This window comes from Bubalus bubalis, chromosome 9, assembly GCF_019923935.1.
Source record: "Bubalus bubalis isolate 160015118507 breed Murrah chromosome 9, NDDB_SH_1, whole genome shotgun sequence".
NCBI lineage: Eukaryota > Metazoa > Chordata > Mammalia > Artiodactyla > Bovidae > Bubalus > Bubalus bubalis.
This window is the reverse complement of record NC_059165.1, coordinates 90,851,904-90,877,056: the sequence shown is the minus strand read 5'-3', so window position 1 is coordinate 90,877,056 and position 25,153 is coordinate 90,851,904. Positions and strand designations below refer to the sequence as shown.

The 25,153-nt window shown below is 54.4% G+C and overlaps 2 protein-coding genes across 4 annotated transcripts; both read right to left on the bottom strand.

Moving 5' to 3' along the window:
- Nucleotides 1–452: 452 nt before the first annotated feature.
- GIPC3 (GIPC PDZ domain containing family member 3) lies at nt 453–6,918 on the bottom strand. 3 transcript variants are annotated; one of them, XM_025293184.2, is made up of 6 exons: nt 6,549–6,918; nt 5,601–5,786; nt 5,269–5,449; nt 4,106–4,218; nt 3,728–3,822; nt 453–3,621 (listed from the first exon to the last, which is right to left on the bottom strand). In XM_025293184.2, exons 1-6 carry the CDS (start codon nt 6,789–6,791, stop codon nt 897–899), a joined length of 3,543 nt encoding a protein of 1,180 aa, XP_025148969.2. In that variant the 5' UTR covers nt 6,792–6,918; the 3' UTR covers nt 453–896. The 3 variants fall into 3 exon arrangements, with proteins under 3 accessions (XP_025148969.2, XP_006047944.3, XP_006047945.1); XM_006047882.4 differs by lacking the exon at nt 6,549–6,918 and adding an exon at nt 6,353–6,506; XM_006047883.3 differs by having other exon boundaries at nt 3,320–3,621; nt 3,741–3,822; nt 6,549–6,916.
- Nucleotides 6,919–9,777: 2,859 nt separating this feature from the next.
- HMG20B (high mobility group 20B) lies at nt 9,778–15,416 on the bottom strand. Its single transcript, XM_006047884.3, has 10 exons — nt 15,312–15,416; nt 14,976–15,031; nt 14,382–14,490; nt 13,699–13,902; nt 12,963–13,083; nt 12,532–12,578; nt 12,186–12,258; nt 11,732–11,947; nt 11,010–11,142; nt 9,778–10,472 (listed from the first exon to the last, which is right to left on the bottom strand). The coding sequence occupies exons 1-10, from the start codon at nt 15,411–15,413 to the stop codon at nt 10,460–10,462; spliced, it is 1,074 nt and encodes a 357-aa protein (XP_006047946.3). The 5' UTR covers nt 15,414–15,416; the 3' UTR covers nt 9,778–10,459.
- Nucleotides 15,417–25,153: the final 9,737 nt, after the last annotated feature.

Genomic DNA, 25,153 nt, shown 5'->3' with positions numbered 1-25,153 from the left:
TTGGCTCTGAAATCATCCATCATTGAAGTTTCTGGTGTCAAGATTCCTATCCAGCACACAGCTGCTGAACAGGACTGGGGTGGGGGTTGGGGAAGCCCCAGCTGAGCAGGACTAGGGCGGGAGTGGGGGAAGCCCCTAGAGGTGGGGCTGGGTCCTCACTCCTCTCCCCACCCGCTTTATTGAGTCTTCCCTGAACATTTCACTGTTGAGATCTCCTGGAATCCTGCCTGAAACCCCAGGAGAGGGTTCTGGGTTAAACCCATTTTGCAGATGAGGAAAAGAGAGGACGAAATAGATACCCAGAGACCATGGGGTACACACCTGCTTCCTCCACTGCAGATGAAGCGCATGCCTTCATCAGCTTGTGGTTTCACCATCTATCCACTCAGCCCCTCAGACTCTGCACCTTGAGCAAGCAGCTCCTGGCCCACAGTAGCTGCTCAATAAAAGTAGACTGATCTTATACAGACTGATGTGTGTCTGCAGGGCCCTCAACACCTGCACAATTAGCACTTATAAGGTGCCTGGCACATAGTAGGCACTTAAGAAGCATCTAGTGTTTTCGTGTCAGCCCCCTTCCTCTGCTCTCCCCCAAATACCCACCAAAATAACACATCAGGCTGCAGGGGTGGGAGGTGCCTTTATGCCTTTATTCCCCACGAGCCCTCAAGCCCTCAAGGTACATGAAAAGGAAACTGCCTCCTGCCTCCCCTGCCCGCCCCTACCCCACTGCCCTCCCATAGACCTAGGATCAGCTGTTTCCATCCTCCCTTCCTCACCTGCCCCACCCCATGTGCGGGGTGGGTGTGGAATGAGGTCACCTGCTACTTCTGGGCAACCCAGGCAGGGAGGAGCAGGAGGAGCAGGATGGGGGCCCCAACTATGTCACGCCCAAGCTACTGCCCTCCATGGTGGGGTAGGAGCTCTGACTCCCGTGGAGGTAACCCAGACTCCCTGAGCATGGAGGAGGGGGCAGGCCCCTCAAATGAGGGTTCAAGGGGCTGAGAACGAAGGAGGGCCACCCTGGGGGCAAAACTAGGGATGATGGATTTGGTGGGTGGGGTAGACTTCTGGGGTCCCAGCTGGGGCTTGGGGGAAAGGGCTGGTTTCTGGGGGATGAAGGGGGACTGTGGGTGTGGGGCCAGGGGAGAAGTTGAGGGGCTTTGGCCAGGGCTAGGGTTGGGCGGGGTTCCTCGTGCCAGATCATGGGGCTGGGGCTGGGCGCAAGAGATTTGGCTAGGATCTGGAGTTGGGGCTCTGGGTGGTGGGCCTAGGTGTTGAGGTCGGGCATAAGGGGTGGGATCAGGCTGGGTTCTGGGGTCAAGGCCTGGGGTCTGTGGGCAGGGCCCCTTTCTAGAGCTGAGCTGGATTCTTGGACTGGTCTGGCTTCTAGTTTTAGAATCAGATTCAGTTCTGGAACTAAGGTGGACTCCAGAGCTGGGCTGAGTGTTTGAAGTGGTCTGGGTTTCAGAGCTGGGCTGAATTCTAGAGCTGCACTGGGTTCTGGAGCTGAACTGCACTCCAGAGCTGAGTTGAGTTCTTGCACTGGTCTGGGTCCCAGAGCTGGGCTGGGTCTCAGGACTGAGCTGGGTTCCAGAACTTGTCTGGGTTCTAGAGCCAGGTTGGCATCCAGAAGCAGGCTGTGTTCTGGAGCTGAGCTGGACTCCAGAGCTGGACTGAGTTCTTTCACTGGTCTGGGTCCTAGAGCTGGGCTGAATCTCAGGGTTCAGCTGGGTTCCAGAACTGGTCTGGGTTCTGGAGCCGGTTTCGGATCCAGAGCTGGACTGTACTCTTGAATTGCTCCAGGTTTTAGAGCTGGCTTGCATCTCAGACCTGAACTGAACTGTGGAGCTGAGTTGGGTTTTGGAGTTGAGCTTGACTCCAGAGCGGGGCTTAGTTCCTGCACTTATCTGCATCTCTGAGCTGGGAGGGGTTCTAGAGATGACCTGCGTTCCAGAGCTGGTCTGTTTCCCAAAGTCTGGCTCAGTCCCAGAGCTGCCCTGGGTTGTGGCCTGGATTTGGTTTCTAGAACTTGTCAGGCTTTCTGAGCTGAGCTGAGCCTCAGAGGTGTTTTGAGCTCCTGGGCAGGGCTGGGTCCTTGAACTGGGCCTACTCTCGGAGTTTGACACAGCTGTGGAGCTGAAGTCTGTGTCTGCATCCTTCTGGGTCCCAGGACTTGACCGGGTTCCAGATATTAGCTGTATTCTGGAATGCACCTGGGTCTCAGCAGTTGACTGTGTTTTGAAGCCAGGTGGGATTCCAGAGCCAGCCTGGGCTCTAGAACCAAGCTGAGTTCTGGAGCTGGGTGGAGTGCTGGAGGTGGACTGAACTCTGGAAAGAGGCCAAGCCCGGAGATTAGTCCTTGTCCCAGAGCTGGATGGCATTCTAGAGTTGCTCTGTGCTCTGCAATGAGCATGGGGCTCAGCATCAGGCTGAGCTCTGGAGGCAGGTCTTGCCCCAGCAGTGGGTGGGGGTCCAGAGCTTGTCTGAATCCTGGAGATGGGTTTGCTTGTTGCACAAGGCTGGGGGCTAGAGCTGGGCTCGTTCTCTGAGCTGGATTCATCACTGGAGCTGGACTGGGCCCTAGGACGCAGATAGGGTCTGGACCTGGGCTGGACTGAAGTGTGTATCTGGGTTCCTGAGCTGGCCTGGGTTCGGGAACAGGGTTGCATTTCAGAACCGTCTTTGACTGCTAAGCTGGAGGGGCTTCCAGGGCTGGACTTCCTCTTGAGTCTTACGTGGGCTCCAGAACTACCTGGTGTTCCTGAGCTACATTGAGTATCCAGGTTCGGCTGAGTCATGGAGCTATCTTGAACTGCAGAGTTGGATCGAGTTTTATGGCAGGGCTTGGTCATAAAGCTGGCCTGGCTTCCAGAACCAGGTTGGATTTCAGAACTGGGCTGGGTCTTCAAATTTATTTGGGTTCCAAAGCTTGACTTCACATCAAAGCTCCACTTAGCCTCAGAGCTGTCCTGGGCTCTAGAGCCATCCTGGGCTCTAGAACTGAGCTGGGTTCTGAAGCTTGATTGCATCTCAGAACTGGATGGGGTTCTAGTGATGAACTGGGTCTCAGAACTGACCTGGGTTCTAAAGGGGGACTTGGTCTCTGAACAGGGCTGAATCTCAGTTCTGGGTTTGGTCTCTGAGCTGGGCTGGGCTCTAGAGTAGGGCTGGGGCTCTGATCTGGGCTTGGTCTCTGAGCTAGGCTGGGCTCTAAAGCAGGGCTGGGCCTCCGATCTGCATTGTGTCACAGATCTGAGCTTGGTCCCTGAACTGGACTGGACTTTAGAGCAGGACTCGGGCTCAGATCTAGGCTTGGTCTCTGAACTGGGCTGTGTTCTAGAGCAGAGCTGGATCTCAGGTCTGGGCTTCTGGACTCTGGAGCAGGGCTGGGCTTTGGAAACTGACCGGGAGGGCTGGGGTGGGGGGCTGGGCTCCGAGCTGGGGCTGCGCTTGGCACCGGAGCAGACTAGCCACAGGCTTCCCTGGCCTCGCCGATGGCGGCCCACACCTCCACCACAAACTCGTCCGGGAAAGCGAACTCGCCCAAGACGGAGTCTAAATGGCGTGCAAACTCCTGGACGCTCACAGTCTTCTTGGACGTCTCCACCATGGTGGATGCTGCAGACCAAGCAGAGGGGAAGTGGGTGAGGGTTCTCCCTGGGGTGGGGGGGATCCCTGCCTCCTCCCCATGGGCTGTCCTCCCCCCAGGGTCCACCCAGCTTACCCTGGCCCCTTACCCAGCTCTGGGTCCCGGATGCCCATGTAACTTTCCAGCAGATCGTCCACCCTCCGAGATGCCTCCTCCTCGAATTCACTGGGCTGGAGGCATGGGGGGCAAAGCAGAGAGTCAGAAGCCTGGGATCCTCCGGCCCAGACCCCTCCCCAAGCCACTACCCCTTTGGTGACAGCAGATTGGGATCTTCCATGAGTCAATGCTTCTGGTCCCGCCATTACTGCCCTGCCTGACAAGAACCCATTCTGCAGATGGGGAAACTGAGGCTGAGTAAAGGAGAGGGTCTTCCCCAAGGTCATGCTGAGTCAGTGTCAGCGGTAGAACTTTGTGTGCAAGAGCCCCTGAAGGCCCCCCATCCCCTCCACTCACCACTTCCTCCACAGTGGCAGCCCCCCCAGACCGAAGCCGCAGGGTCTCCCTCCCACTGCTGACTTTCGCTTCCATCGGGTATTTGCTGCTCCGGCTCCTCTGGCCGATCATATCTGGAGGGGACAGAGTAGAGGAGGTGCGTGTGTTCTGGGTGAAGCTACATCTTCGTAAAGACTCAGAAGCCACCAGCTGAGCCCTTGAACATTCCTACCCTCCAAAGTCCTCCTTATTTCCATGGATGAATCCTCAGAGACCCTGTTTGAAATCCTTCCTTCCCTTAAATTTCCTTCCTCCTCTCAAAATGACTCTCCCTAGAAGAAACTACTTCAGATTCTCCTTAGGGACAGTCTAGAAAGTATCTTGCTCTAGCATTTGCTCTCCCTAATCTAGTCATTGCTTCCCCGCTACCCACTCCAGTATTCTTGCCTGGAGAATCCATGGACAGAGTAGCCTGGCAGGCTACAGACCATAGGGTCACAAAGAGTGGAACACGACCGAGAGACTAACACTTTCACAACCTAGTCGTGAGGGCTTCCCAGGTGGCTCAATGATAAAGCATCTGCCAGCCAATGCAGGAGACGTAAGAGATACGGGTTCGATCCCTGGGTCAGGAATTTGCCCTGAAGTAGGAAGTGGCAACCCACTCCAGTGTTCTTGCCTAGGGAATCCCATGGACAGAGGAGCCTGGCAGACTGCAGTCCATGGGGTCACAAAGAGTAGGACCTGACTGAACCACAGAGCACTCACACATGCACGGTGACCTCCTTATCTCATCCACGGACCAGTCACAGACTTCTCTTTGAAAAGCTCCATTCTAGAATTCCCTATGAAAGCCACTCTCTAGAACTCACCAGAGACTCAGAGCAGGACTTTAAAAGCTGCCAGTCAGGTTACAGAATAGATCCAGACAGCTCCTTATCCTTTCTCCGTCTTCCCAAGCCTCCCCCGGCCCCATGTCTGGGCTGACTCTATGACAATGTAGAAATAACCCACCTGTTTCTCATACAGTGCCAGAAAGTCTCTGTCCTGTTACCAGGGGCATCTAGACCCTTCCATCTTGTCCCATCCCCTGACCCTTTGCCGCTCCGTACATCCAGAGAACCCATTTCTGAAAGAGCTTCACCCCACCCAGCCTGTCCCCCAGGGCCCCAGGTGGCCCTCACCGAAGGCTCTCTTGGGCTGCACCAGCCGCAGGGTGAAGGGCTGAGACTTCGGCAGCTCACGCAGCATCTTGGCCACCTCGTAGTGGCGGCAGCCGACAATCGAGTGGTCGTTTATGGCCTCAATGCTGTCTCCCACACACACTGCCTCGATTCGGTTGATGATGCTGCCTTCCTTGATCCTCTGCGGGGGACCCAGAGTCATTCACAGGACCCCACCATCCAGCCACCCCACTCGGGTCCCCAGAGCCCATTAACACCACAGAGGAGCAGGGGCTCACCCCAGATCGCTGGACACCCTGGAAGCCACCTCCCCCCCACCCCAAAGTGGGCACCTTGATGAAGGCATAGCCGGCCCCGTTGTCCGTGATGGTCAGTCCCAGGGCGTCCTCCGTCTTAGTGACCTCCACCTCCTTGGTCTCGCCGCGCACATGGGCAAAGATAAAGTCCTCCAACCCTATCTGGCCGCCCAGGAGTTTCTGCATGTCCACCTTGTGGCTGTTTAGGGTGCAGAATAAGATCTGCCCCAAGAGGAGAGGGAGCCCCAAATTAACGACAGCCCTCATCCCCCACCATCTGCACAGCACAACCAGGAGATGGGCTCAGGGGCCCGATAGGGATACTGCAGCACAAGAGCATGAAACCCCCGCCTTCCCCAGGATCGTAGTCATGCTTAAGGGCAGAATATGGGATCCTCAGAATGGAGTAGGAGGCGAGGAGACTGGGACCCCCAGACTGAGGAGTAGGATGAGAAGGAGGCTGCAGACAGATGGACGCCCTTCTTCCATCCTCCCTCAGACTTCCACTTTTAACCCTTTGATGACCTGACAACTCCAGACCATCTTTTAAAGGCAGTTAGTTCCAAATCTCCTGGCGCCCCCTGGGGGCTGAGGGACGCACCTGCGGCCCAGCCCCTGACTCCCATGACCTCGGACATCTCACCTGGCAGGGGGCTGCCGGGAACCCCAGTCCCCAGCCGCGCCCAGGAACCGGAGGCGCTTCCCTGAGGGCTGGGGTCCACTCCTAGCTGGGTAGCCCAGTGTTTTCCGGACGATCTAAGGATCCACGAACCTTAAGACTTGCTCACCTTTTGCACACGGAGTGCAAAGGGGGTCCACGGGGTATGGGCACCGCAGGATCCGAGAGGTGAGTCTCTGAGATCTGGAGATAGGGTCCCCTCCATCCGGAGATGGAGGATCTGGGGACCCCGTCCCAGAGTCCAGGGTTCACCCCTGTCCCCGGTCGACTAGTGGGCCTCGGGTGCTGGGGTCCGCGGGCCTCACCTCGGTGGGCGCAATTCCGAAGGCCTCGGCGATCTTGGCGTAGAGCTCGCGCACGTTGGTGAAGCCCTCGATCTTGCCCGTGGGGCTGCCGTGCGCCAGCTGCGTGCGGAAGACGAGGCGCGGGCGGGCACGGGGCGCGGCTGGGGTCGGGGACGCCGCCGGGGCCTCGGCGGGCGAGGGCGGGGGCGCGGGCAGGCGCTGAGCCTCGGCCCCCCGGGCCTCGCGGGCCTCTGTGGTCTCCATGGCAGGAAGAGCTCGGTCACCGGGGCCACCGCCACAGCCGCCGGATCCGCCGCTTCCTGCAGCCTCCCCTCCCCCGGCCCAGGGCGCGACAGCCGAGCCGCCCGGGGTAAGGGGATCCGGGAACCCGAGCCTCCCGGGAAGGCGACACCGGGGAGTGTGTATGCGAGGGTGGGCCCCAGGTGTCCCGGCCCTGCCAGGGCCAGCTGTGCTCTCCCCGGGGAGCAGGGGGAAAAATAAGGATCACAAATAAGGATAGGGCAATTGCCAGTGCCAGAGTGCTCAGTCTCTGCTGGGCGCACTCATTTAATCCTTGCAACAACCGTCGGAGGTGGGGAGAACCCTTACCCTACCCTTACCCTCAGGCATAACTGAGCTACATGGTGTCCATCCCCTGCCTACAGCCCTTCAGGGCTCCCACCTCCCCTGGGGTAAACCCTAGTCCTCTATTCTGCCCACAAGGCCCTGCACAAGCTGCCACATCCCCATCCCTGGCCCCTTCTCCTCCCTCTTTTCTTCTGGCTCACTCTGCTCCAGACACATGGGCGTCCTCCCTGCTCATTCAACACACAGGGCCTTTGCACAAGCTGTGCCCCCTCCAACACCTGGAACGTCTCTCACATCTCCAAGTGGTTCACTCCTTCGCCTCCTCAGCTCTTGGCTCAGACGTTACCTCCTCACCAGGTCCCAGTTTCTCTTCCCTGCTTTTTTTCCTCCCTAGCACTGATCGTGACCTGGCAGGGCAGATATTTTATTTATTCATCCTGTGTTTCCTCAGTCTCCTCAACTGGAGGAGAGGAAGGCAAGAGTTCTCTGAGCCCATTGGGTTACAGATGAGGAGGCTCTGGGTACTAGGAGGTTTCTCTTAGAATCCCCTGGGAACCCACTGTCACCAAAAGGAATGTTGATTTTGGCTCAATAAACAGCACTGGAATGCCATATAGCAGCTCAAAAGGGAGGCCTTATGCCTCTGAAGAATCTCAGAAACCAAGCATTGCTGGAAAAGGCAAGTTACATAAGGCTTTGGACGAGGTAAGAAAATTTACGTAAAGCTTGAAAACGTGCAGAACGGCATACACACCATAACACAGATGAGCCTTGAAAACCTGATGCTCATTGAAGGAAGCCAGATTGCAAAGGCCACATAGCCTGGGATACCATTTAGATGAAGTGTCCAAAACAGCCAATGCATGGAGACAGAAAGTGGATTTGTGGTTGCCAGGGGCTGGGGGAAGGGAAGATGGGGAATGATAGCTAACATGGAAGGGGCTGTTGTTTGGGGGGTGATGAAATATTCTGGAATTAAGTGGTGCTGGCGGTTGCACAACTTTGTGACTATACTAGAAACCACAGAATTGTACATTTTCAAATCTTTAGAAAACAAACTAAAACAAACAAACAAAAAATCCATCAAAATGGTATTCTTGTGGAAAGACATCCTTTTGTGCTAAAGGTTATGTAAAGACCTGACCAGGAATGGTAAACTCCAAACCTGCGATGAGGGTACGATGCCAGAGAGGGGGTGAGGTGAGGAAGCACACACGTGTGTGTGTGTATGTGACAATATCCATCTTTTCCAGTCTCCTGGGGCAGCCATAACACAGTACCGCCAGTTGGATGGCTTAAAAACAATAGAAATTTATTCTCTCAAAATTCTGAAGGCTAGAAATCAATTTGTCAGCAAGTCCAAGCTCCTCTGACTCCTTGGGTGGCATCCTCTCCCCCCACCACCACTCCCAGCCTCTGTTGGTGGCTAACCATCCTTGGCCTTCTTTGGGGTGTGCTCTGCTCCAGTGTCTGCCTGTTGTCACATGGCTGTCTCCTTTCTCCATGTCCAAATCTTTATCTTCTTTTTTTTTTTTTAATGTTAATAACAATTTGTTTATTTTATTCAGTTCACACAGTAAAAAAAAAAAAAGTAGAATCTCATTTTGTTGAATATGAGACAAGTTACATAATTCAAAGTATAAATTTAGCCCAAAAGTTTAACATTGACTGTGAAATTGCAGTTGGTTCTAGAGCAGTGCAGAGGCTAGCGGCGCTGACCACCCTGCCCCTTGCTGTAGAAAATCCATGTATAATTTTTGATCCCTCAGAACTTAATTTGAAGTAGTCTGCTGCTGCTGCTGCTGCTAAGTCGCTTCAGCTGTGTCCAACTGTGCGACCCCATAGACAGCAGCCCACCAGGCTCCCCCGTCCCTGGGATCCTCCAGGCAAGAACACTGGAGTGGGTTGCCATTTCCTTCTCCACTTTATCTTCTTATAAGGATCACCAGTCCCATTGGATTAGAGGCACCCCCACACACACACACACACTCCAAGATGACCTCATCTTAACTAATTATATCCTCGGTGACCCTATTGCCAAATAAGGTCACATTCTGAGGTTCTGGGGGTTAGGGCTTCAAGATTTTCTTTGGGTGGGGCTAAATTCAACTGATAACACCAGCGTTTGTCAAATTAAATCTCTGGAATTTTTAGGGTGTCTCAAATATTCCATAAAAGGCTTAAGTCTCTGAAAGCACTCCCCAGTAAGTTAAGTACAGAATTATCATCTGACCCAGCAAGTCTGCTTCTTGGGATCTACCCAGAAATAAGAGCAGGTGTTCAAACAAAAATCTGTACGTGTGTGTTCTCAGCAGCATGATTTGCAATAGCCAGAAGGTGGCAACAACCCAAGTGTCTATCAACCGATAATGGGTACACAAAACATGGGCCATCCACACTATGGAATATCACTCTGCCAGAAAAAGGAATGAAGCACCGAGAAATGCTACAACATGGACTTTGAGGACATGACGCTCAGTGAGAGAAGCCAGACACAAAAGACCCAGTGTGTGATTCCATTTGTATGGAACGTCTAGGACAGGTAAATCCAGAGACAGAAAGTGGACTAGTGGTTGCCAGGGGCTGGAGAGGGTAGGCCTGGGACCCCAACAGAGGATCCTGGCCCATTCCCCTTTAAAAAAAACACACATACTCATTTAAGTTTGAAATTCAATTCCACCTTTTTTTTTATTATTATTTAAGAAGTCCAGATCGAGTGGTGGCAAAACAACTGCCTCCACGGTGGTTCCTCAGCTGAATGAGCATGGGGTGGTGCCAGCCCCCCCATTCAGGGGTGCAGGAATGCGAGGGTGACAGATAGATGGCTCCGCCAGGAGTGTGAGAGTGTGTCCCTGCAAGGTGCCTGCCCGTGTGGGTATTTAGGGTGACACCTGCCAGGCAGGAGTCCCCGTGTATTGGATGTGGGTTTTCTCTGCCCTGGGTCTGGGAGCTGGTCCCGGGGAGTGGGTGTAGGGTGTGTAACTCTCCCCACACCAGCTGTGAGCGGCTGTGGGTTTCCTCCTGTCCCGGGTTACATTGCCCCTCATGTGTTCCCACGTCTGTGTAGTGTGATGTGACCTGTGAGGCCAACAGGCCTGGCTGGGCCCTGGGAGTCTGTGCACAGTGCATGGTGGGTGGGTTTTCTGGGATGGGGACCTGGGGAGATTCAAAGCTAGAGGGATGCTGTAGAAATTTAATTTTAGGGGGGCTAGAGCCCCCAAGGTGCAGGATCAGGCCTGGCCCCAGAGGATGGAACCCCCCACCCCTCCTCCAGGGGGTGCAACTGGGGGAGGGGCCATGACCAGAGCTTGGTCTTCTCTGGATCTGTGGGGCGGCCGACACCCTCATAGATGTTCACTGTGACAAAAGAAGAGATTAGTTGATGGGGGACCCACATCAGGTCTCAGCCCCCATCCCCATCCTGGGGTACCCCAGAGGCCACCACCCTCTGCTCCTTCGGATGCTAGGGTGGGGGGCCTGGAGTTGATCCCACCTATCCTGGGCAGCTAGGAGCCACCCAGAAAAACCCATGGAGAAGCTGTGGTGAAGCTCTGGGTCCCCTGAGCCAGGGGTGTGCTGGCCCCAACATCCCCCAAGCAGCATTTAACACAGTACCAGGCTGAATTAGGGCTCCCCAGTAGCTAGGCCATTAGCCACCTACATCAAACCAGCCCCACCTAGTAGATCCTGCAAGCACTGTGGCCTCAGAATAAGATCTGGCAGTTAGATCCCACTTGGCGGCAGCGGCCCCAGACCCCAGAAAGCCCGCTGGAGACCTAAAGCCGGTTTATGTAGTCAGGCTTCTCCAAGGCAAGTCAAGCCTGAGGTGGTCCCCACGCTAGGCAGCCCAAGCTGGGCTGAACGGGCGGGGTGCAGACCTGCCCTGGTACACACCTGGCGACCTGGGCCAGGATCTCCTTGATGCGGACGATGAGCTTCTCGTGCTGGGCGGGGTCGCGCTCGATGGCGCCGTGCAGCCGGGCCATGTAGAAGTCCAGGGTGCTGAGCGTGGGCGTTTCGCCGGTGCCTGGGGAGGCAGGGACCCGTCAGACGAGCCCAGTGGGGGATCACCACGGAAACAAAGATCAGAAGGTGGGGGTAAGAGGAGGGGGCCATGGGTGAGCGTCAGTGGGGTCAGGTGCGCGCGGTCAGGGCGTCTGGACCCGGGGAAATCAAGGTCAACTGTGGCAGAGGTCAGAAGATGGAAGATGGAGAGGGCGGGGTCGTGATGGGGGGATTCGGGGACTGGTGGGGGAGAAGTTGGCCTAGGTCAGCCGAGGAATGAACACGGAAGTTAGACCCGGGGAGAGGCGGGGCACGAGGGCTACTGTGGGCGGGGCTGGCACGAGCAGCGTTCAGTGAGGACGGGGCCGCGGGGGCTTAGGATACCCGGGAGTAAGGGTCAGCAGGGGCGCGTCGGTCGGACAGAGAAGCGGTTTGTGAAGCGACTGGGGGTGAAGGGATGCCAGAGTGAGGACTTGCTGGGCGGGGTCAGAGGGGGCGGAACTCGCGGAAGCCCGGGCAGAGCCCGAGGTCATCGAGGGCGGGGTCAGAGGGGGCGGGACTCGCGGGGTAGGCGGGGCGGGACTAGGTTGTTGGGGGCGGGGCCTCCACACCAGGCACTGGCAGCGAAGCGAAGCTGGCGGTGAGCGCTTGGCGCACCGCCTGGAGCTGCTGCTGCAGCGCCAGCGTCCGCCGCTCCTCCAGCGCCAGCTCCTGCTCCAGACGCTCGCGCGCGCTGCTCATGCTCTGCGTGTGCCTTTGCAGCACAGCGTTCTGCTCCTCGAAGGCCACGTTCATCTTCCGCAGGCGCCGCAGCTCCGCCTCCCGCGCTGCAGGCGGGGAGCCGGGTCAGAGCCTGAGGCTTCCCCGCCATCCCCCTGCCGCCTTCCCTCTGCCTGCTTTGCCCCGAGCTGTGCCCCACGCCAAGCCTTCCGTCACTGCTCTGTATCCAGCCCCACATGTCAGCAGTCTGGGCTGCGAGGGCAAGAGAGGAAGGCACCCACTGCCTCCCGCCTCGATGCCCTCTTGATTCAACGCTTGCTTCAAGAACCGCTGGTCAGCACTCACCTTTGTTTTGGTCCAAGAACTCTTCAGTGAAGATGGGGACGTCGAAAGTCGAGAAGCCGTCACAGTCCCCACCCTGGGACGACAAGACAAGGTGGCAATTTTGAGGGGGGTCAGTCAACCCCCCTATGGGACATCCCCTAAGCTTGGGAGGGTCTCCTGAGGCTACCTGGGTCAGAGTCCATTTTACTGCCCCCCTCTCAATTTGTGTGAGTGCCCCGCCTCCACTCGTGCACATCTGGACGGGGTGCTCACTTCACCCCATGAGCGACGGTCCTTGGTCACCCGGGGGTTTAAACACGCCAGACCTTTCTCGCCCCGGTGTTCTCCGTGGAGGAGGGACGCTTACCTTGTGTCCATTCAAAAGGGTATTCATGAGCCCAGAGCTGGAATCCTCTGGTGGGGGAGGGAGGAGGGCAGGGTCAGTCTCCCAGGTCTCCTCTGAGCCCCTGCTTTGCACATGCTGTCCCCTCTGCCTGGAACGTCACTATTTCCACCAACACCGCCGGCCCCCCACCCCCCCCCCCCCCCCCCCCCCCGCACCTGCTCATCCTGGATCAAAGGCCCCTCCTGGGCCCCTTCCCCCACCCTCATATCCATGAGTGTCCTATCTCAGTACAGATCAGCCCCGTTCACTCACAACTATCTGGTTACATGTGCCTCGTTCCCACGTGACCGTGAGAGACCCTTTGGCAGGGGGTGGGATTGGGGGGTGCGTCGGCCTGGGTCACCTGTCTCAGGGTAAGCACTCAGCTGCCTGGGGGCTGAGGCCCTTCGCACCTTTCTTGATCTTCTTTTCCTGGATCTTCTCCGCACACATCTTGTAGGCTTCCGACTGCTGGTAGGCCCTCAGCTCCTTCATGTACTGCTGCTTCTCCCGTTCAGCCTCGTCCAAGTACCGCTGGTGGGGGCAGGGAGAGAAGGCTCAGCCCAGTGGCAGCGGAGGCCTCGCAGGCTCCATCACTCAGCCCGCTGTGCTACACTTTTCCACAGCTCCCTGCTGCCCTCCAGACAAAACTTCGCACTTCACTCTGCTGCTCAAGCCACCTCCCAACTCCCGGACCTCACTACCTCACCCCAATTCCAGCCTTTTTAAACCACTCCCTGGTGTCTGACTGTCTGCAGGCTCCCACCTCTGGGCTGACCTGCCCTTCTAAATCCATTTTGCCTGTTGAAATACCATGTAGAGGGTGTAAGCTGCTGGTGATTTTGTTACATTTCCTTGATGTTTTTGCAAATTTTAAATTAATTACCAGAACTTTAAAACCGCAAGGTTTCTAACAAAAATCCAGCATCCACCCTCGACTTCTTTTATAACGGTGTTTATTAACTTTTATGTTTATTCCAGCCAACTGCCACCCTCCCCTCCCTTCAACAAGCTGGAGAGAGCTAACGGGTCGTCAGTCCTCCCGGCAGAACGAAGGGCCTGCCACACCTGTTCCTTGGGGGTAAGTGATGCTAATAGATGTCTGAGTGAGTGAGGGCAGGTCAGTCAGTGGTCCCGGGCCGTCCCCACCTGTTTCTCCGCCGGCTGCAGCTTGCTCCACTCGGCGCCCAGCATCTTGGTGATCTCGGGAAAGGGCAGGTCCGGGTGGCGCGTCCGGATCTGCTCGCGCCGCTCGTTCAGGAAACGCACGTAGCCGGTGACAGGTGCCTTGGGCCCATTAGGCAGGATCTTCTTCCGCTTCTTGCCCTTGGGCCAGCCGCGCTTCTTCACGGGCTGCAGAACCCAGTCGCGCTGTTGGGAGGGGTCTGGAGGGCTGGGGCTGGGCACAGAGGGGAAGAGGCGGGGCCCTGGAAGACTTGGGTGGGGCCTAACCACGAGGTGGGACCCAGAGGTATGGAAGTATGGCCTGGTCAGTGTTCAGAATTGGGAGAGTGGGGTTAAGGAACCCCTGGCCATGGGTAAAGGGATCAGAGAGGTACTGGGGACAGAACATCAATCCAAGGATTGGGTTGGCTTGTGTTGTGGGCGTGTCCCCTGTATGGGCGTGCCTTACTAGCAGAGATTCCCCGGGTAGTGGGCGGGGCCTAGGCAGTGGCAGTGGAGCTCTTGGGGGCGTGGTATCTGACATGGGGCGGGCCTCAGTTTGGGAAGGGAAATCTGGGCTGTGGGCGGAGCCACAGCAAATTCAAATTTAGCTCGGGGCGGAGCTTTAAGGCTAAGGCCCACCGACGCAGCAGTGCAGGGACTCTCACCTCCTCTTCGTGGGACCCCTTCTCTCCGGCCCGCGGGCCCTCGCCGCGCTCTTGCTTGACAGCCACCACGAAGCCCCCATGCTGTCCTGGAGCCTTGCCGCTCGCCGGCCTGGAGCCACGGGAAGCCAGGGTCACTCCCACTCCCCAACCCCGACGACGGATTTGGCAGCAAGAGGCCTGAGTCCTCAGAAGAGGGCTCTGAAGAGGGTCAGGATACGGAGGTTGAGACTGGAGCACTAGGGGAGCCACAGGGGACCTCGGAGAGACTAGAGCTACGGGACGCCAGGGTCACCCACCCCTTCCCCAACGACGAAAGCGCTGGCAGCTAGCGGCCTGAGTTCTGAGAGCAGGGGTCTGAGGAGGTCAGGATCCGGGGTTAGGGCAGGAGAACTAGAGGAGGTCAGCAGGCCACTCCTGAAAAGGACTAGAGCACGGAGGTTTGGGGGAAGCCCGTGGGAACTCCGAAATGGGGGGGGGGGGCTCCTGTCCCAAGTCGGAGGAGTCAAGACCCTGGGCCCTGGGTTCAAGAAGCTCCAACGGGACGGGGTGGCTGCAGCCCCGAGTGGGCTGAGGGGGAGGGGATGTCGCACTCACGCGGAGGCCGCGCTGGGCTGCTTGGGGCCGTGGGACATGGCCACTCCCGGCCGCACCTGGAACGTAGACGCGTGGCCAAGTGAGGGTCGCCCAAGCCAGCGATGGCGGGGCTGGGCTGGGAAGCCCTGTAATGCCAGGTCCGGGGCGCCTGGGGGGGCCGGAACCGGGGGCGGGGAGGCCCTCGGGGGCGGGCGCCCCAGGGATCCTTTGTTGGGCGATCGCCCCCCAGGAGGCCTGGGTCCGCACCCTCCCGGCCCAGGAGGGTCCCCGCCCCGGCCCTGGGATCCCCGCGCCCCCGCCTCCTCGCAGGGCCCCGAGTTCCCCGGCTGTTTTCACCTCCAAAGAAACTTTCCCGGACCTCTCGGCTGCTACGACGCTCCAACCAACCGCCGGGAGCCCGCCCCTGCTGCCCGCTCCGCCCTGCACCGCCCCCGACATGCTAATAACGACTCGGCGAGCGATCGGATTGGGTATACCCATCCCCTGGGGCGTGACCATGCAGATACAGGTCGGCGCGCCCGTGGGTGATTGGCTGCGGTAGCCACTGAGCCGCGTGGGAGGTAAGTAGAGAAAGCTGCAGGCGGGCGCGTCAAGTTCGGCTGTGCTCGGCCGCTCTCGGGACCAATCAGGATGTTTTCAGGTTTCGCCGGGTGGAGCCTCTTAAAGGGCCAGCAGGCGCGGCTCAGACTCCTCCCCTGCTGAAGGCGAGACTCCCCGCCCCTGCAGGATCCGGAGACCTATGAGGCCGAGTCCGGCCCCGCCCTAGTTGTCATGGGGACGGTAGTAAGTTGCTAGGGAAGGGGTTAAGGTCTTTTGGAGCAGTCCTTTTCCCCACTGCAAGGTGGGACCTGTTCTTAGCAGACCGGGTGGAGAAGTTTCCCGTTTACTGACTGGACTTAAAGCCCCCAACAGGGCCGTGCCCCGCCCTGCATGCAGGGGCTTCTCTCCCTCCTGTGAAAGGGCCTCAGCTTTCTCTCCTATGCAATGGAAGCTTTGCACAGAGTCCACGTCCAGAAGGCCGGATGCAGCGAAGCTGAGACCAGGAGCTGGGCTGGAAGCAACTAGGAAGAATGTGGTGGGGAAAAGAAAGCTGCGAGGATCTCGTGAAGATGAAGGGCCAGGAGACCCTGCTCTGGGGTCTTGGGGACCCCCAGGCAGCAGCCTGGTCCTCTTACAGCCTGGACTGTGTTTCCTCTGACCCCAGAATAATTGTGGTCACTGGATGCTCATGATGGCCCGTTAGATCCCAAACAATCTACCCACAGCACCTTCCTGCTCTCGCCTCCCTTCATTTTCCTCCTCACTTACTCTGGCGACCTCAACGTTCCTTAGATATGTCCATTTCATTTATTCCCACCTCTGGGCCCTTGCACTTGCTCTTAATGCCCTTTCTCCAGGGCATTTCCAGTGAGACATTCCCAGGCTTGTACCCCACCCCAAACACCCCATCTTATCTTTGCTCCATATGTTCATTTCCTCCCTATAAGCTGCCTGTTTGCTCATTGCTATATTGCCAGCGCCCAGAACAGTGCCCACAGGTGCTGTCAATGCATATATATTAAATAAACAAATAAATGTATAATGTAAATTTCTAACAGGCAGGTGCAGCAGCTTTGGAAAGCAGTCTGGCAGTTCTTCAAAAGGCTAAAAAAAAACCAGAGTTACCATGCGATGTACCCAGGAGTTAAAGAATGGGCTTGCAATGCAGGAGACCAGTTCAATCCCTGGGTCAGGAAGATTCCCTGGAGAAGGAAATGGCAACCCACTCCAGTAGAGAAAAGCGCCTGGCAAGCTACAGTCTATGGGGTCACAAAGAGTTGGACAGGACTGAGAGACTAAACCACCAGCATCCAGGAATTACCGTGCAATGCATCCACTGCACTCCTAGGGACATATCCAGAATTAAAAACATACATCCACAGAGAAACTTGTACATGAATGTTCACGGCAGCATGATTCAAATAGTGCAAAAGTGGAAACAAACCCAAATGTCTATCAGTTGATGAATAGGTAAATACTGTGGGCCAGCCATCCAATAGAATATTCTTGGCTATAAAAAGGAATAAATTGCTATGTCATGCTAGGACAGGGATATGCCTTGAAAACATTAGGCTCAGTCAAAGATGCCAGTCACAAAAGGCCACACAGTGTATGGTTCCATTTATATGAATTTTCCAGAACTCCAGAGAGATAGGAAGTGGATTAGTGGTTGCCTGGGGCTAGAAAGTCAGTGGGCAGGAGCAAAGGAGGTCACGGGGCTTCTTTTGGGGTGATCAAAACATTCTAAAATTAGGCTGCTTTGATGGCTGCATAACTCCATTAATGTACTAAAGCTCACACAATTGTACACTACACAGGTGCATTATCTGGAATGTGAATTAAATCCCAATGAACCTGTTTCTCTAAGAGGCATCCCAGAGCTGAGGAAGATAAGCTGTGCCCTGGAATTTTGACAGACCCAAATTCCACACTGCTCTGTTGCTTCATCAGATGTGGGACTTCCCACACCTGCTTGCCTCTCTGCTTGGTTAGAAAATGTCTAGGTGAGAATTCCAGCCAGGAGAATAGGAAAGACCCACCCTCCAGATCCTGCCTCTTTGGCTTGATTGACAAAGCTGATGTTGCCAAAGAAACGTGTCCGTCCACTCCCAAGGTACTACACAAGGAATTCAGGGGTCTTCCTGTGCATGGAAAAGAAATGAAAGGTCTTGAGGTTGATTTTTTTTTTTATTTTTATTGGCATATAGTTGATTTACAATGTTGTGTTAGTTTCAGGCTTACAGCAAATTGAATCAGTTATACATATACATACATCCACTCTTTTTTAGATTCTTTTCCCATATAGGCTGTTACAGAGTATTGAGTAGAGTTTCCTGTGCTGTACAGTAGGTCCTTAATTGTTATCTATTTTATATATACTAGTGTATATATCAATCCCAATCTCCCAACTTATTGATGTCGATTTTGAAAGCAGTTTGCAGCTCCTTGGCATCAGGACAAATTCCTTGCTGTGTGGGTATTTTCTGGGAAAAAGAAAAGTGTCTTGAATCTAAATGGCATTGCATCCACTCCAATGCATGTGATCCAGACACCCACCCATCCCCAAGAAGCAACATGTAAGAAGCAGCATTTCTACTGTTTGACTTTACATCTTTCATTCTTTGACCTAAAAGCAGATACTTTGGCCCCCCAAAGTATAAATAGGTTTTTCCTTAGCCACAAACTTCTCTCAAGTCCTAGCTCTCAATAAAACCAGGAACTCTAGCTGTCTAACCTCGTATAATTTCATGTTAGTTTCTTTGCATTCATTTCTATGCTCCATTTGGAAATGTAAAAAATATATTTATTTATTTATTTGGCTGCATTGGATCTTAGTTGTGGCATCCAGGCCCAGTTGCTCTACATTGTGGAATCTTAGTTTCCCAACCAGGGATCAAACCAGCATCCCCTGCCACTGGAAGAAGAGTTCTTAACCACTGGACCACCACAGAAGTCCCTGGAAATTTTTATCGTGTGAAACCAGGAAGAGGGCCCCAATTTGTCGCCTGAGAAATACAAGATCCATTAAGGATGACTTAACTGTCTTTGTGAAATTAATTTTATGATGCAAGCAATATGCAAATTCATTTCATTTGTACAAATTAAAGTTGTGTGTGAAGGCTACCAGACCCATACCATACTCCCCCTTATCAGCTTGTCACATTTCTTACCAAAACTTTTCCTACCTACCTATACACACACATACTCTGTGAGTCTCCTAGGTCTATAGGAATAAGGCACCACAAACTGGGTGACTTGAACAACTGAAATTTATTTTAAAAAATAATAATAGGGGCTTCCCCAGTGGCTTAGTGGTAAAGAATCCGCAACCAATGCAGGAGACACGGATTCCATTCCTGGTCCAGGAAGATCCCACATGCCTCAGAACAACTAAGCTAGTGCAACACAACTCCTGAGCCTGTGCTCTAGAGCCTGGGAGCCACGACTGCTGAAGCTGAATGCCCTAAAGCCCATGAGAGGCCACTGCAATGAGAAGCCCCCGCACAGCAACAAAGGGCAGCCCCCAATAGAGGAAATGGGAAGAAAGCTCATGCAGCAATGAAGACCTAGCTCTGCCAGAAATAGAGAATTTTTAAATGGTTAAAATATTAACTAATAATAATAAGTAAAAAGGACTTCCCTGGCAGTCCAGTGGTTAAGACTCTGGGCTTCCACTGCAGGAGGCATGGGTTCGATCCCTGGTCAGGGAAGCTCTGCATGCCCTTGCAGTGTGGGGGAAAAAAAAACAAAACAGAGTTATGGGGGACCAGAAGTTCAAGATCAAGGGCTTGGTCAGCACTGGTTCCTTCTGAGGCTGTGAGTCTGTTCCATGCTCTCTGAGCTCTCCCAGCTTCTGTGGCATCTCCTAGCCATCTGCAACCTTCCTTGACTTGTACAAGCATCACGGCATCTCCACCTTCACATTTACATGACGTTCCTAGGCGTGTGTGTATTTCCAAATTTCCCCTTTTTTATTAGGTCATGGGTTGTATTGTACTAGGAACCACCCTGCTCCAATTGTGACTCATCTTAACTCATTACATCTGCAATGACTCCATCTCCAAATAAGGTCACATTTGAGGTCCTGGGGATTAGGACTTTCACCTGGGAAGGTTGGGGGGCACAAAGCAAAACACAACACGTACACACACACGGGTGTGAATGCACTCCCATAAGGAATGTAAGCTCACGTCTTGCTTTTTTTTTTTTTTTTTTTTGCCACACCAAGAAGCATGTGGGATTTTAGTTCCCTGACCAGGGAGTGAGCCTGTGCCCCCCTGCAGTGGAAGCCTGCAGTCTTACCCACTGGACCGCCAGCGGAGTCCCACAGCTTGCTTCCTGTGATCATATGATCAATCACGCCGTGAACATCCTCTGCAAACTCGAGTCCGCAGCCTTTGGCCCAGTGGCTTTATATGTAAGCCCAGAGCCCTGCCTCTGGGGCTGGGTAATTTCCCACAGCAGGACCTCATCACCGCCTGTGTAACGAGCTCTGGCAACTTCTGGTTCTTCCTCATACGACTGTATTGCCGCCTTTGTTTCAAACGTTCCGAACCAGCTGTCTGGACCCCTTTTCCAGTGTAGCTAGGAAAACATGAAGTTACGCGTGGTGCCTCCCACCGCCGCCCTCCAAGCCCCGCCTCTTTGGCTTGATCGACAAGGCAGGCGTTGGGGCGGGGTTACCGTTTGGGGGGCTTTTTGTTTTGTTTTTGTTTTGCAGGGCTGCGCTATGCAGCATGCGGGATCTTAGTTCCTCGACCAGGGATAGAACCCGTATTCCCTGCATTGGGAGCAGAGTCAACCACTGGAGAACCAGAGACGTCATCCCCCTAACCCACGCCTCCGCGTTTAAGTTTGTTTTTAATACTTATTTGCCAGCACCGAGCCGTTCCATTTCTCTCCATCCCCAGGAAGGATCAGGATGCGGTCGGCGCTCTCGTGATATCCCCGCCTTCCTTAGGCTCTTTTACAGAGTGAATTTAATTCAGGGGATTGCCGTCGTGAGCAATGAAGGGCCAAGAAGGCAAAAGCGAAACGCAGAGGCAACCGCTGTCCGAAGGAAGGGGTGTGGGGACGGGGTCTCAGTCTTTTGGGCAGGGGACACCCCCCCCACACACACACACACCGCTGCTGCTGGACCCTCCTGGGCTCAGGGAGGTGGCGCTGAGGCCCACCTCTGTGACTTGGGCAATTTACCAAACACTCTGTGCCTCAGTTTGCCCCACCGCAAAGTGGGCTAATAAGCATGTCTGCCTGTATGAGGTTGTGAGAAGAACTTAATGAGTTTAATTCAAGCACAGTGCTCGCGACCCGGCCTGGCTAGTCAGTGCTCCATAAAGCATTGGTTGTTCCTGTCCACGGAGACTGAAGCCTCTGGTACAGAGAATTTTCTAGTGTCGTGGTTTCCACCCAGGGGTAATTCAGCGCCCCTCCCACCCCCACCCAGGGGTCTGATGTCTAGAGACACTTTTGGTTGTCATGTCTAGGGCGAGTGGGGCTGCTCCTAGCATCTACCCGGTGAAGGCCAGAGTGCTGTCATCCCAGGACAGCCCCCACCACAAAGAATAATCCAGTGCCAAGTGTAAGCTGTGAACAGGATTGGGAAACCCTTCTCAAGGGTCCAGGAAGTGCTCTATCTGCCTGATTCCCCTAAGGTCTCCAACAACTCTAATCCGAGTTGCTCCTCTTCCCTGGTGGCTCAGTGGTAAAGAATCTGCCTACAATGCAGGAGCTGCAGGAAATGGGGGTCGATCCCTGGGTTGAGAAGATCCCCTGGAGGAGGACATGGCAACCCACTCCAGTATTCTTGCCTGGAAAATCCCATGGACAGAGGAGCCTGGCGGGCTCAAAGAGTCGGACACAACTGAGCACCATACACACTCTCACCTCCATTTTATACAAAGGGGAAACTATGACCCCATAGCTTGCACAAAACTGCCTGGTTTGATCTTGGCTGTGGGCCCTGGGATGTAAGGAAATTTTTTTTGAGTGTTAGAACCTTCCCCCTCTGAGTGTCCGCCTACCCCCCACCCATTTTGACCTGAGAAGATCAAAGGTCAGAGAGAAGATCAAAGCAAGCACCTTCCCGATGCTGGATGGGGGCTGCCAGGTCATCCGATACGCAGCTGGAGGAGGAGAGCCGCGGGTCTGGCGTCTGAGGCGGCTGTGGACGCTCTGGGGGCATCAAAGCATGTCTGGATCTCTCCTGAACACAAGCCTGTCTGTCCTTCCTTTTGTCCTACCCAAGGGTTCAGCATTTATCTGTCCTTCCTGACATCCCTTCCCCTAGGCATGGCCTTCTCTGATCTTCCCAGCAAATCTGACCCCATCCCCCTTATTAGGGGGGCCTACATGCCCCCTGCTGGTATCCACCCAAGCAGCTGAGGCCTGATTTGGGATAAACCACCTTCACCTCCATTCCCACACCCACAGGCTTTTTTTTTTTTTTTAATTTATTTTTGGCTGTGCTAGGCCTTCTTTGTTGCATGGGAACTTTTTCTAGTTGCTGTGCACGGCCTTCTCATTGCAGTGGCTCCTGGGCTCTAGAGCATATGGACTCAGTAGTTGTGGCACATTGGCTTAGTTGCCCCATAACATGTGGGATCTTCCCAGACCAGGGATCAAACCCATGTTCCCTGCGTTGGCAGGCTGATTCTTAGCCACTGGACCACCAGGGAAGTCCCCCCATAGACTTTTTAATCTGATTCTCCCCACCTTTTCAAAACTCTACTGTGGCTCAGTGACCTGAGGGTAATGTCCCAACTCCTCTGACATTCTGTCACCCTTCCTGGTCTGATTCTTCCAGTCCCAGCACTGGTTATGGGGGGTTTGGAGGATGCGGCTCTGCCCTCACTTAGAATTGGGGCTTCAGAATCTTTGGGGCTCCAGCATCGCTCAGGCTGAGACCAGATCCAGTGAGTTGAATGAGTTCATTCATTAAGTAATGAGTTCATGAATGAATGAATGACAATACTCGGGGACAGCTCCCTGGCTCCCCCAGTGTCAGGATCAGTCTTGTTCCTGCCATCCCCACAGAGTCAACTTCCCTGGTGGCTCAGACCGAAAAGAATCTGCTTGCAATGCAGGAAACCGGGTGTGATCCCTGGGTGGGGAAGAACCCTTGGAGAAGGGCATGGCAACCCACTCCAGTATTCTTGCCTGGAGAATCCCATGGACAGAGGAGCCTGGTGGGCTACAGTCCATGCGGTCACAAGTGCCAGACACTTGCCAGAGTCAGGGCCAAGAAGTACTTCTGCTGCTGCTGCTAAGTCGCTTCAGTTGTGTCCAACTCTGTGTGACCCCATAGACGGCAGCCCACCAGGCTCTGCCACCCCTGGGATTCTCCAGGCAAGAACACTGGAGTGGGTTGCCATTCCCTTCTCCAGGAGATCTTCCTGACCCAGGGATTGAACCCGGGTCTCCCTCATTGTAGGCAGACGCTTTACTGTCTGAGCCACCAGGGAAGTCCCAAGAAGTACTAGCTGGCTTCAATAGGCCGAAAACCCAGAGATGAGAGATGTGTTGGTACTTCCACCAAACAGTCCCTCCTCCCCCTGCTGGATCTGTGTCCAGGGGCTGCCAGGTTGATGCCTTGGGTTCCTGATCCACATAGAAGGCTGATAAAAGAGGGAAAACTCAACCATCTTTTACCCACAGGTGAGACCTCTCCTGAAAGTGAATAATTAACTCAAAGATATTGGAAGTCACAGAGAATTCAGTTGGAATCTTGAATCCACCTCTTGTCAGCTGCTTGCCCTCTGGCAAGGAATTTCTGTCTGAGCTTCAGTTTTCTCATCTGTAAATTGGGTGTGAAGTGCTGAGGTAAGAAAAGAGAGGAGGAATGCAAATAAAAAGCTTAGGCTAATAGGGTTGTATTTATTTTTTATTTTATTTATTTGTTTGGCAGTGCTACACGGCATGTGGGATACTCCCGCAACCAGGGATTGAACGCATGCCCCCTGCAGTGGGGCTTCTCAGGTGGCTCAGTGGTAAAGAATCTGCCTGCCAATGCAGGAGACTCAGGAAACCTGGGTTCAATCCCTGGGTTGGGAAGATCCCCTGGAGGAGGAAATGGCAACCCACTCAAATATTCTTGCCTGAAAAATCCCATGGACAGAGGAGCCTGGCAACCTACAGTTCACAGGGTCACAAAGAGTGGAAAATGACTGAGTGACTGAGCGACTGAGCACACCCCAGCAGTGGAAGTATGGAGTCTTGGGACCATTAAGTCTTTGGAGTCTTAACCATTGGACCACCAGAGAAGTCCACTGGTAGTGTTAAAGTCGTCTTCTGGGGACTTCCCTGGTGGTCCAGTGGTTCAGACTTCCCGCTTCTATGCAGGGGGCTCGAGTTCAATCCCTGTTGGAGAACCAAGATTCCACATGCCTCAGAGGGTGGCCAAAAGTTGAAGAAAAAAAAACCCCGAAATTGAAAGGAAGCAAACTTGGCCAGGAGGAAATGTGGTTCTCTGATCTCTTCTTATCAGTTTATCAGAGATCTGGGTCTACCCCTATCTCCTCTGTTTTTCTACCAGGCTATCTCTCTTGAAGCCACTATTTCCCATTCACACCCATTTCAGCTCCTCTCCATGAAAAAATGTGTGTGGCAGTGTGTGGCAGTAGTTGGTCCTTATCAGTGTCAAAGTCTGGGCTGGGGACCCCTTGGGTTGCTTGAGCCTCAAGTTTACCTTTTGCTTTTTCTTCTTTTTCCAGCATGGGGGATCCTAGTTCCCTGTCCAGGGGTCAAATCCACAAACTATGTAGTGGAAGTGCTGGGTCTTAACCGCTGGACCACCAGGTAAGTCCCCTGAACTTTAAGTTTATAAATGGGTTCCCCTCTGGTTCCCAATTTCTGTCTGCATTTTTCTGCATTTCTGATTCTTTGCCTATATGTCCACTACTCAATCATTTGACAGATACTTTTTGAGTTCCTACTATGTGCCAGGCATCACTGGGGACAACCCAGTGACTAAGAGTGTATTCACAGGGATCATCGTCCAGTGGGGAAGACAAAGGGTTACAAATGGGGCAGGGGAGAGCAGGATACTGTGGAACCCAGAGTAATAACTGAGTTGGGAGGAGAGGGTGCTGAAAAGGCTTTCTGGCTGAGAATATTAAGCGCTGATGCTTATATTCTTTTAAAAAATTTTTACTTTATCTTATTTATTTGGCTGGGCCAGGTCTTAGTTGTGGCATGCAGCATCTAATTCTATGATCAGGGATCAAGCCCAGGTCCCCTGCATTGGGAGGGCGGAGTCTTAGCCACTGGACCACCAGGGAAGTCCCATGACGCTTAGATCCTTTTAAACATACAGCATATCCATTCTAGAGCTGGGGAGTCCCGGGAAGAGATGGGACTTGTCCCAGCAGGAGGAGCTCGGAGTGGATGGGGCCGGACCTGGATCCCGGCCTCTGGTTCCGGAGTGCAGGTTTTAAACCATTGCTGGTGGAGACCCGGAGGCCGGGGGGAACTGCACCAAACGCTTGGAGGAACTTGAAATTGTGTGCGCGATGACCCAATCGTGGCGAGGGGTGCGGGGTACGGGGGGTGGGGGAAGGCGTTGGAAGGAGGATGGAGAGGGGTGCAGACCGCTGGCCTCAGAGTCGCATGCACCTGACTCACGATGAGCCTCAAGGCGG

Bases quoted from the DNA above. Each gene is read 5' to 3' on its own strand.
- GIPC3 (XM_025293184.2), bottom strand. From the start codon at position 6,791: ATGGAGACCACAGAGGCCCGCGAGGCCCGGGGGGCCGAGGCTCAGCGC. The intron at 5,450-5,600 runs GTGCCCACTTTG...GGTCCCCCGCAG, and splicing joins CCGGCTATGCCTTCATCAAG to AGGATCAAGGAAGGCAGCAT. The intron at 4,219-5,268 runs GTGAGGGCCACC...TGTCCCCTCCAG, and splicing joins GCAGCCCAAGAGAGCCTTCG to ATATGATCGGCCAGAGGAGC.
- HMG20B (XM_006047884.3), bottom strand. From the start codon at position 15,413: ATGTCGGGGGCGGTGCAGGGCGGAGCGGGCAGCAGGGGCGGGCTCCCG. The intron at 13,903-14,381 runs GTGAGAGTCCCT...TGGGTTCTGCAG, and splicing joins AGGGGTCCCACGAAGAGGAG to CCCGTGAAGAAGCGCGGCTG. The intron at 11,143-11,731 runs GTGTGGAGGCCC...CTGCCTCCCCAG, and splicing joins CGCTTCGCTGCCAGTGCCTG to GCACCGGCGAAACGCCCACG.